Source organism: Rhinolophus ferrumequinum, chromosome X, assembly GCF_004115265.2.
Source record: "Rhinolophus ferrumequinum isolate MPI-CBG mRhiFer1 chromosome X, mRhiFer1_v1.p, whole genome shotgun sequence".
NCBI classification, from domain to species: domain Eukaryota; kingdom Metazoa; phylum Chordata; class Mammalia; order Chiroptera; family Rhinolophidae; genus Rhinolophus; species Rhinolophus ferrumequinum.
This window is the reverse complement of record NC_046284.1, coordinates 6,922,518-6,933,907: the sequence shown is the minus strand read 5'-3', so window position 1 is coordinate 6,933,907 and position 11,390 is coordinate 6,922,518. Positions and strand designations below refer to the sequence as shown.

Sequence of the window (11,390 nt, the reverse complement as noted above, 5' to 3'; positions counted from 1 at the left end):
GGCCGGGCGCCCTGAGACTGGACAGAGTAGGTGGCCAGGTGGCTACTGGGCCCCCAGTGGGGGAAGGGCATCGAAGACAGGACTCCACAGGAGTTGGGGAAGTGATTGACCAGGCCTCGCCCCTTCCTGCCTAGGTGGGTAGGAGCGAGGGTCCCTCCCTCCTCCAGGCTGCTATGCCAAAGAAACCTGGGAGCAGGCTTCCCCCCACCCCCCCACCCCCAGCCCAGCTAATGGGAACCAGATGGCAGGATGTTTAGTCAGCGCCTGGGGAGCAGCGAACAGGGGAAATGGGTTGGGGGCCAGGATTCCAGAATCCATCCCCAGGCAGGGGGAGGGTCAGAGCCGGGACTCCCACCACAGTTGTCTCCAGGGGCCCACCTCAAGCAGAGTCCTACCCCCACCTCAGGCGAAAGCAGGAGGCCTGGCTTCTGGTGTCTGACATGGGTGAGCCCGACCCACTCTGGGTTCCTTGTCTGTACTGGGGGGAGGGGAGGGTGCCCAGTCTTCCAGAGCTTACGTCCTCCCCTCTCCCAGCTTCAGCAGACCGCCAGCCCAGGACGTCCTGTGTCACCCACAGGCAAATCATGGCTTCATCCTTGGCTCCCAAAGTGCTTGCTCACGCTCGCTCCCCAGACAGTCCCTGTCTCTGGTCCGTGTGTGGCATGGTCCCAAATTCAGGCCATAAACCAGAGCCCTGGACTGGACAGGGGATGGGATGCCAGCGGACCCCGTGTCACTGCCACACTCTGCCTGCTTCTCCCTCGACACAGTGGGGCAGATGCTGAGGTGCCCACTGAAGACCCGCTTGCCAGGGACTCCCCTCTGACCCACCCCACCCCCTCCTGGGTCTCACACACTCCCATGTGGCCCCTACGCAGAGACTTTGAACCCCAGGTGGTGATGGGAAGCTCCTTCCCTAGGCCCTTCTCAGTCCTGCTCCTACCCTGCCCCTCCCCCTCCCCCCTCCCCCCAAGCCTTGCCCACAATTAACTCATTTTTTAAGATTGCTTCCAAACATAAGTCAACGCTGGACAGAGGTGTAGGAAAAGCTTCCTCAATGCTGGCCCTGAAGAGCCACGTGGTGAGCCCTGTCTTTTGGCCAGCACCCCCTCCCCCGCCCTCCGTTCCCACAGCTGGGCTTGGGGCTGGAGCCCTCTGAGGGTTGGCCAGGGGCCTGTGGTCAGACACCCCCTCCTTTGCTTCTTGCTCCACCCTGCTGCCCCTGCCCTTGGGCCTGGCCTCCTTTCTACCTTACCCCATTCCGACTGAGAGGGCATGCGTGAGACGTGGGGACATCTCGGTAACGCCCGATGACAGTGGTTACACTGGGACATGGGACTCTTGGCCAAGAAGGCTGGGGGTACCTGTGAGATGGCCTTGCCCAGGCCACTGCCAGGCCACCCAGGCCAAGGGTCCCCGAAAAGCCGGCAGCCCCTGGTCCACACATACTCCAATGTGGGGGTAGGGCACAGCCAGGGGACCACAGTGCATGTAACTCTCTCCATTTGACAGAGGAGGATGTGGTGGCTTGGAGGGAAAGGCACTGCCCAGAGGTAGGCAGGGAGCCAGTCGAAAGCCCAGGAGCTGAGCAGTGTACTCCGGCACCGTCCGAAGGCAGACCTGTGCCCAGGTGGCCCTGGGGCCCCAAGGGCTGGGGTCCACACTTACTGACCTAGCTCTGCCTACTTGTTCTCTTTCTGCTGGAATTGGGAGGTCTCAGCACTGGCGCCTATGGCAGAATCCCACAGGTTTCCGAAGGGGCCAGAGCCGCCATTTCCCTGGTGGCCCTGGCACCCGCCCCCTCCCCTGGGGCCTGCTGCTTGCAAAGCCCAGCCCCTCTCCTTTCCCAGCCACGGAGGGAGGACCTGGCAGCCTCAGGTGGGGTGCCTGCTCTGTGGTGGGCCTCACAGGCCCACTGAGTATGGAGACAGAAGCCCCATTCATGGGGGCCACTGAGCTTGAGCCAGTGGAGAATAAATGCAGGCCTTATGGAAAAAAAAAAAAAGCAAGAGCACTCTGGTCCAAGAAAACAATCAATCTCTCTTTCTCCTCAGGTGGGAGCAGGGGATGTTGGGGGAAGTTGGGGGCAAGGCCTGGGGAGGTGTTTGTTTGGAGGGGGGCTTCCTGGGGGAGGGCCAGGGCGGGTGTGGGAGGCTCCAAGCGCTGCAGCCAGGGCTGGGAGCTCAGGGAGAGGGACTGTCGCGTGCCATCCTGCGTGTGTCCCATCCTGCCGTGACCGCCGCCGCCGCTCCCACCTCTCCCAGCGCTTCATCCTCTCTGCCTTTGCAGCCCGAGCACAGTGGCCATGAACAGCATGCTGCTCCCCGTCCTGGCTTTTTGGGTGGGGTGCTGCCCTGGAGGGGCCCTGGCCAAGCGGGGGCCGAGCCTGAGAGAGCCCACGGCCCCACCAACCCCCTTGGGCTTACCCACCCTGCAGCCGCCACCGCTGCCCAGCCCACTTGGGACCCCCGATGGTAAGTAGGTGGCACCAGCAGCAAGAGGCTGGCAGGAGGGAGCAACTTGCCACACTAATGTAAGCCCCTGGGACTGGGGCAGAGAAAGAGAAAGATGGTCCCACCTTGGGTGCTGGGGGGTTGGGAGGGGCCCATGGGCCTAAGGGAACTCTCCCTGGAGGTCAAGGAGGGATTGCAGACTCTGGGAAGCCTCGTGCCCATCACCCAGGGTAGGGGCAGGGGAAGGGAGAGGCTTCCCTAGGAGGGGCCGCTGCAACGGGGGCTGAAAGAATGGATCTGAATTGGCTGGTTGGGGAGTTGAGCTGGCTGCACTAGGCCTCCTGGGGAGACTGAGAGAAGTGTGGGAGTCTGGCAGGGGGGTGCCCAGGGCTGGGTTGGAGTGGCACAAGGGGCCCCAGGAGACTGGCTACAGTGTGGCCTCGCTCTCATATGCCAATGACTGGCACCATGTTCGGTAGTCCATCCCCAGGCGTGGAGGTGGGGTGAGAGGGGCCAGGGGATTGACCTGCAGGGCAGGCCCATGGTCAGCGCTGATTGAGGGGGGCTGCCACTCGGTGGAAGGGAGGCCTAGGGGCTATTGCCCCTCCGTCGCAGTGGCTAACTGCCCCTTGAGGTGGCCTTGGGGCTTCCCTTGCCCCCACAGCCTCTCCTCTCAGCAAGCACTGGGGGTCCCACCTCTGAAACCAAATTTCCAGGTGGGAGTGACCCCTTCAGCTCTCCAGAGGCTGTCCCCACCCTCTCTGCCCAGGAAGCACCCCCAAGGACCCGGAGGCACAGGAGCAAGGCCAGCCCCTCTGCCTAGGGTCACTGAAGCTCTCCTGGGCCCACCCCTGTGGGCTAGAGGCCTGCCTGTGCCTTATCCCAACGGGCTGGAGAGTTCCCAGCAGTAAAGAGCTACCTCAGTTCTGGGAGGCAGGCAGAGTGACTCTGGTGCTTGGGACCCCCAACTCTGGGGTCATGAAAAGGTAGGGAGGAGACTAGGAAGTGTCTGACACTTGGTGGCCTTGCGGGTCTGTGACAGAAGGATAAGAGCTCCTGAGGAAAGAAGAGGAAAGCAGAAGTGAGGCCTGGGCAAAGAGGAAAGGAGGAAGGGGGGCGTCTAGCCTGTGGCTAAGGGGAAGGAGGTGCTGCCTCTCAGCCATACAGAGGTCGTGGCCACCCCAGCCCACATTGGCTCCTTCTGCAGGTCAGGTGCAACCCATCTCCAAGAACGGCGGCCGGGACAGGCCTGAGGACAGGCAACTGGACTGGCCACAGGCGCGGCCCACCTCCAAGGAGGTTGCCCATGGAGCCCCCGCACAACCCCTGGCCCCTGGCTGGAAGGCCCGTGCCAGGCCAGGGCTGGCCCAGAGGAAAGGATCACCCCCAGCAGCCTGGGAGCAAGAACAGAGTCACCACAAGGGGCTCAGCCCCGAGCAGGCCCCGCCCCAGGCCACAGTAACAGTGGGGGTTGAGGCAGCAAGGCCCTGGGCTGCCAAATTCAGGCCCTTGCAGACCATCAGGGCCCCCCGAGCAAAAGGGGGGGCAGTGGCTTCTGAGGAGGGCCAAGGAAAGAAGGCAGTAGGCTGGGAAGCCAGGAGAAGGGGCCTGAAGCCCAGGAAACCCCTCAAAGGTGAGGACCAGCCAGGACAGGTAGTCCCCAAATGGAGCCTGTGGGGGTGATGGGCCGTGAGTGAGTCTAAAGAGGCCGAGGTTTGGTCCGACCTCCACCAATCACACCAGCGGCACCAGCCACTCACACCCCACCCCACTCTCAATGTGCCCAAGCCTAGTCCCCTCACGTATGGGGCAGGAGAGGAGCTCCCCAGGGCAGGTCCCCTTCCCCACCTCAGCGCTCCCATTTGAGTTTTGGCCCTTGGTGCCCAGGGAAGGGAGCTCAGTGGTCTGGTGTTCCAGCCCTGCTGGCTGAGTCCCGGCCGGTCTAAGGGCCCCAGACAAGGCCCTGCCCTTTGGCGGGTCCCTGTTGATATGTGACTGGTCTGGGGCTGCATCTCGTCCTCCAGGGGCCTCCCGTCAACCTGGCCCGGGGGGCTGGAGTCAAAAGAAGGCCCACAGCCGAGGCCACAGTGGCAGCAGCACCTTGGAGACCACAGGTCGAGGGCGGAAAAGGCCTGGAAGCAGGAGAGGGTACAAGCGTGGGCCTGCAGACCTGGGAACCATGGAGCAGCCCATGCCCTCCCTGCCAGCCTCATGCCTCCTGGCCCAGGCAGCCATTGCCTGCAGCAACGTCAAGATGAAACATGTCCCTGCCCTGGCTGACCCTGGCCTGACCACACTCTACCTGGCAGGTGAGTGGCATTTCTCCCCCACACCCACCCCTGTAGCAGGGGTGAGACGGCCACACATGCAGGCTCCCCTTCTAGTGGGTCCTCGGCCACTATGGCTGCTGCCCCACCATGCCCTACAAAGGGTTCACCTTCCCATGGGTCCTGGTTGGCAGTGAGAAGGTGCCCTGACGTGGGATAGCCAGAAGAGCCAGTTCCTTCAAGGACTGTGTCATTGCTGCCTCCGGCCCATATGGCGGAGGTACAGAATGCAGAGGGGAGGGGGACACGGGAGAATGGAATATGGCTGCCCCATGTGTGTGCACAGAGAACGAAATTGCCAAGATCCCGGCCCACACATTCCTGGGACTGCCCAACCTGGAGTGGCTGGACCTGAGCAAGAACAAGCTGGATGCCCGAGGCCTGCACCCCCATGCCTTCAAGGTGAGCAGCAGCCCCTCCACGTACTCTCCCAGGGGGCCTGGGCCCATCCAAAATGGCCCCAGGTGTCCATTGCTCCTCTCCCCACCCTGCCTGGGGTATACAAGTCCTGGAGGAAGCACTGCGCAGAGTACCCAGGATGGTGGGCTTGGATGATTTGGGGTGACGTGGCTCCCAGCTGGGAGGGTGAAGAGCCTCACAGATCTTTGGGCCCCACGAGGGAGCAGCATTCCTGGGAGAAACTAAGGACAGTCCTGGTCCAAGTGGGAACTAGAAAGCTATGATGCAACGCAATAGGGGTGCCCCCTGGGCAGGATGAACCTAAAGCCACAGCCAGAAAGCCTAGGCCTGAAGGCCCAGCCCTGGCTTGAGGAGCCCCCGAGCCCCCAGCCCTCTTTTCTCTCCCACACTTCCAGAATCTGACACGGCTGAAGCGACTGAACCTGGATGGGAACTCGCTCTCCACAGTGCCAGCTTTGCCCACCTCCCTGCAGGAGCTCAAACTCAATGACAACCTCCTGCAGGGCCTGCAGCACAGCAGCTTCCGGGGTTCGGGGTTCGGGCAGCCCCCAGGGGCAGGGACCAAAAGGCCCAGGCCTGAGCAGCCAGGGAGGCCTTGGAAAGTTGCGGGTGAGGGGAGGTTCTGCCCAGGGCAGCCTGGCTGGAAGACAGAGGAGGGAGCACCAGCTTGGGAAAGTGGCCTTGACGTCTAAGGGAGCAACAGCAGGAAGCTCCCAACAGGCCTTCAGAGCTCTGCGGTAGACTCAGGTGCCCCTCTGCCCACCTACCCTGCAGGGCTCAGTCAGCTGCTAACGCTGGAGGTGGAAGGGAACCAGCTGCATGACGGGAACATCTCCCCCCTGGCCTTTCAGCCCCTACACAACCTGCTCTACCTGAGGCTAGACCGGAACCGGCTGCGAACCATCCCACCTGGCCTGCCAGCCTCCCTGCAGGTGAGCTGGGAGACCCGAGGCTGGGAGAAGCAACATTGTGGCCCAATGACCATTGTGGTCCAGTGATCTGCTGCTAGCGAGTAGAGATCCCCATGGGGGAATTTTGACGATAAACCCACAAGGCCTCAACACCAAAAGCCTCCCTTTCCCCTGACCTAACCTTCTAGAAACCCAGAGTTGGGCCTCCAGAACTGTCCTGAACCCACTGAATGTCCCTGAGCGAGGCCCATGCCCTCTCTGGGCCACACGGTCCCCTTGTGTTTGATGGTTCTCTCTGGGGCTGTGTCTTGTGGGGGCCCTGACGAGCCATGGCATGGCTGGCAGGTGTCGCTGGGATCCTTCACACAGATGACCATGGCCCTGAGAGGAGCAGAGACAGTGGTACCTGAGTACCACAGATGGGGCCAGGTGGAACAGGGCAAGGAGCCGGGCCTGGCCACCAGTGAGTTGCAGACGGGCCCTCACTCCAAGCCCTGACCCTAGGAGTTGCACCTGGGTGCTAATGTCATCGAGGAGGTGACAGAGGGTGCACTGAACCGCAGCCGCAGCCTCAGCGTGCTAGTACTCAGCAACAACCGGCTCCAGGAGGACCGGCTGGCGCCCCGAGCTTGGATCGATCTCCCGTGAGTGCCGTCCCCCACCCTGGCACCACCCAAGCTTCACCCCAGTAGGCACCTGAGGGAGGATATGTCAAAGGAACCCAGAGAGTCAGGCGGGAGGGCAGAGAGGGTTGGAGCTAGCTAGCCTTGTTGCTTGGGCCTGGTCTCAAGTGGGTCACCTGTCTCCTCACCTGGGGCTTCCGGTGGCCTGGGCCCTCAGTCATCACCTGCTCCTCCAAGATTTCCCTGTCCCTCCCACTTGGTAAAATCCCCAAAGCCACAGAAACCCCTTCCTCCACCCATACCTGGATTTGCCCAGCAGGCACCCCGGAAGTTCACCTGGGAGGTGCTGTGGGCGTGGATGGAGGGGCAGCATAAGCAGTCAGAGCTGGCTTGGTGCTGGGTTTAGCTAGGAACCAACAGGGGCAGGAAGGGGCATGGAAGAGATGGTGGAGCTTGGGAAACAGAAGTGTGTGAGGGTCCTGGGGTGGCTGTAACAATGCACCACAAACTAGGCAGCTTAAAGCATCAGTGATTGATGCTTTCACGGTTCTGAATGCCAGAGGTCCAAAATCAAGGTGTCCTCAGGGCCGTGCTCCCTCCAAAGGCTCTAGGGGAGGGTCCTTCCTGCCTCTTCCAGTTTCTGGTGGGCCCAGGCATCCCTGGGCTCATAGCCACATGAGTTCAATGTCTGCCTGTCTTCACATGGCTTCTCTGTGTCTGTGTCTCTCTTCTGTCTCTTATAAGGACAACTGTCATTGTATTTAGGACCCATCAGGGTCATCCAGATGGTCTCATCTCAAGATCCTTAACTTCATTACATGTGCAAAGACTCTTTTGCCAAATAAGATCATATTCACAGGTTCTTGGTGGACATATTTTGGGGGGCACTATTTACCCACTATAGGAAGGCCCCAGGATGAGTCTTCATGATCCAGTTGAGACAGCTGGGTGTGGGTACTGGCAGGAGGGGTCCAGGAGGAAACCCTCATCCTCAAAGGCCTAAGGAGTCAGGACGTGGTCCCGGGAGCAGTGGGAGGGCAGGGAAGGTACAATCCTTGGGGTCTGACACCACCGAGGGAAGTGGGGTAGGGGTGGGGGAGACTGACAGGGGTCAACAGATAGTCTGACCTGCCATTCCAGGGACCAGAGCCTCCCGCCCTGCATCTTCGTGTTCCAGGAAAAAGTTACCAAGACGTTTGGGTTTAATTATTCCTTTTTCCTCTCCCCCTCTTGCCAAGGGGGCAAAGGAAAGCAGACAGCAGCCTAGGGAGGAGCCGCCCAGCTGCTGTTCCACTCCCGCCTCGGGGCCTGGGCAGGGGGCTGGCGGCCAGTCAAGCCTGGGCCAGCGCCGGCCAGTTTTTCTCTAGATGGTGGAAGGGGAGGGGGCTGCTGGCTCTGATGGCTAAGGAGGCACCAGAGCCCCCAACCCCATGGCTTGAGGACAGCATGGGCTCCAAGGCCAAAGGGCTGACTCCACCCACAGTGCTAGGGGATGTCACTGAGAGAAGCCTCTTTCCCTGCTCTGACCCTTTCTAGAAGCCTCACCACCCTCTGCTCCTGCTTCTCCCTGCCCAACCCTTGTCCTCACCCACCGTGGAACAACCTGGGCTCACAGAGACCTGAGCTTCACCGCTTGCCTTCCTGATTCCTTGGGGTCCCCCGGCCTTGACCCTCCGAGAGCCTTATTATTTTTCTCTACCTCCCTGTCTCTCTTCTGCTTAGCCTGGGTGAGGCAGGAAGACGGTAAGAGAATGCAGCGGTAAGAGGAAGAGCAGAGCAGGGACAGGCCTACTGGGGAAGATGGGTGACAATTCAACCGCCCCCAGCTCTTTCCCCAGATCACAGGCACCTCCATTTGCACTTTCTTTGTCAGGTGTAGCTCCGATTGCGTCTTCTGTCTGGGGGCAAATCACCATTCCCCTCTTGGGTGTGGCCCAGGGACCCCGATTTGGGCTCCAGTCTTTGCTGTGCTCGCAGGTGGGTGCCATCAGTTCACTCCGCATGCTTGTGCCCCACAGGAAGCTGGAGACCCTTGACCTGTCCCACAACCAGCTGGTGCACGTGCCCTCCTTCCTGCCACGGGGCCTCCGGCGCCTGACCCTGCACCACAACCGCATTGAGCGCATCCCTGGCTATGTGTTCGCGCACATGAAGCCAGGCCTGGAGTTCCTGCACCTGTCCCACAACAGCCTGCGTGCCGACGGCATCCATGGCGTGTCCTTCCTGGGCCTGCGGGCCTCCCTGGCCGAGCTGCTGCTGGATCACAACGAGCTGCAGGCCGTCCCACATGGTCTCCTGGGCCTCAAGGGGCTGCAGGTGCTGCGTCTGAGCCACAACAAGATCAGGTAGGGCTGTCCTCCGGCGCCTGTCCTGCTGTCTCTTCTCTCTCCCCACCCCTGGCAGCCAGGCAGGAAGCGGTGGCTGAGGCCATGAGGCCCTGCCTGCCAGCTGGGCCAGGGAGGGCTGGCCTGTGGGCTCCTCATCCTTAGCCTAGGGGGCTGCGGGCAGGACTGTAGGGGAATTCTTCACCGCCCGCATCCACCCGTCTTGCTTGGTGCGATGCCAGGCTGTGTCCAGTGGCTGGCAGGCTTGGACAGCCAAGGTGGAGGGCAGTGGACAGCAGAATGTGGGCAGGGGTTGGGCAAGGAGAAGGCGGGAGCGTGCCAGCCCAGAACAACAAGGGCTGAGATACCTGTCTGCCCCTCCTCCCTGGGTCTGCTCTCTGCGTGGCGGTCTGATTGCTCCATCACTATGGGCCCTCTCTTTTTCTACTCTTGCGTGATGCCTGTCTCCCCTTTCTGGGGTCTTCTCTCCTCTCTTCGGCCCTGCCAACCCCACTCCACAGACACGTGCCCCTGAATTCCATTTGTGACACGCGAGTGACCCAGGACTCCAACCTCATCTCCACACACCTGGAGAACAACCTCATCGACAGGCGCCGTATCCCACCCACAGCCTTCTCCTGCATCCGGGCCTACCACAGCGTGGTCCTCCAGCCCCAGCAGGGGGAGGGGGAGGGCTCCTAGCCCCACCTTGGGGGACATCGTCACCCCCTACTCCTTTGGGACTGGTGGGGGGACTCAGGCCCAGCTCCACATGATCTTTGCACCTCTGGTAGAAAGATCTAGAACACTCTGATTCTTCAGATGCCCCTACTTTCCACTGACTACTGAGGCCCCTTCCTTAGTAAACGGCCCAGTGGGATGCGGTGCTGTTCCGACCTGAACATAATAAATGCGTCTCATTCAAGCCCATGGCCTCCACCAGCCTCCCTCTGTCCCTCCTGGATCGAAGCCTCACGTGCATGCTGGGTCCCCAGGGCACACATCCTGGACCCTGCTTCATCAGCAGGAGGGTAAGAGTGCCTGGTGCCACAAGCTTCTCCAAGAGCTTCCCCACCCCCACCTGCTCTGGCCAGGGTCCTGAAGTCCCCAAGCCATCTGGGGGCCAGGCTCACCTCCGCTTGCTCAGAGCAGCATTAGTAACTGTTATCCAGAAAGGGTCCCTGTCCTGGGCATGGACGAACAGAGGTGGGCTTGGCTGGCAGAGCAGGTTGACAGGGAGGCCCCAGGCACCAGCCTTTTGTCCTAGAGTCACCAAAATCCACATCTGCACTCGAGCCAGGGGCACCTTGCCTGTCCCTCTTCCCCTAATCCAGGTCCCAGGGCCCTCATCCTCGTTCCCCCCATCCCCGGTGCACACCCTTCCCTAGGCTAGCCTATGGGTCCCCAGGACCTCACCCTCAGCCCCTAAGGGCAGGCAAAGTCATCCAAGGATGTGGGACCCAGATGTGCCGTCACGAGACCTGGTGCCAGGGGAGGGTGGGAAGCAGCATTTGCTCAAAAACTCTTGGGGAGGGAGCACTTGGTCTGTGGGAGGCCAGGCCCGGCCCTGGGGACCCAGTGGCAACCACCCTCTGGCCAAAGTTGCTGACTGTCCGCCTGGTGGGGGAGGCAGACGCAGACACGAGCCAGCTGTGAGGGCCCAGCCCTGCCGACGGCTGGCCAGCTGCGCTGGGTGGGGACACAGGGTCTGTGGAGCCCCATGACATCATTGGAACAGTTGCCCTGCCTGTGTGAGGCACGCCACCAGGACTGGGATAGGGTCACTGGGTCAGCCGTGACAGCGCATGATGCCACCGTGCCCGGTGCTGGGGAGGGCAAGGGGCAAGAGGGCCACAAGCAGCAGGGAGCGTAGCCGGCCCAGCCCCTGCCCTGCGAGTAGGGGGCTCCTGGTGGTGTCGGGAGAGACAGCCAAGCGACAGGTATGGACGACGCAGTAGGAGCAGGACTGGCCTCAGCCTTCAGTGCTGCTGGATGTGGATGGAGTGAAGAAGGACGGGCACCAAGTGCCCACTGCAGGGACCTTGCCTTGCCTCTGCCTCTGGCTGAGGTCTGGGCCTGGGAACTGGGAGCCTTGCATAGGTCCCATACTGTAGCCATCCATCCCCACCCCCACCACACCCTACATCCCCCATTTCTCAGCAGAGAAAGGGCCAAACTCTGGCTGAGGGCGGGGAGAGGCCTGGGAAGCTGGCGGAGTGTTTGCTTTGGACTCATCCCTGCATTCCTTCTCCTCCAGGGCCTGGGCCCACAGATATGGCACTTCCTGTTTGGGCTGGGTCAGAGGTCAGCAGCCCTTGAGGCACTGGCCCCG

The 11,390-nt window shown here is 61.6% G+C and overlaps 1 protein-coding gene across 1 annotated transcript; it reads left to right on the top strand.

Annotated features, from left to right (window-relative positions):
* Positions 1 to 1,998: 1,998 nt before the first annotated feature.
* Positions 1,999 to 9,950, top strand: LOC117025883 (extracellular matrix protein 2-like). The gene is made up of 10 exons (XM_033112223.1): positions 1,999 to 2,054; positions 2,290 to 2,474; positions 3,661 to 4,086; positions 4,478 to 4,762; positions 5,067 to 5,182; positions 5,596 to 5,728; positions 5,975 to 6,132; positions 6,616 to 6,755; positions 8,753 to 9,079; positions 9,580 to 9,950. Exons 2-10 carry the CDS (start codon positions 2,306 to 2,308, stop codon positions 9,758 to 9,760), a joined length of 1,935 nt encoding a protein of 644 aa, XP_032968114.1. The 5' UTR covers positions 1,999 to 2,054; positions 2,290 to 2,305; the 3' UTR covers positions 9,761 to 9,950.
* Positions 9,951 to 11,390: the final 1,440 nt, after the last annotated feature.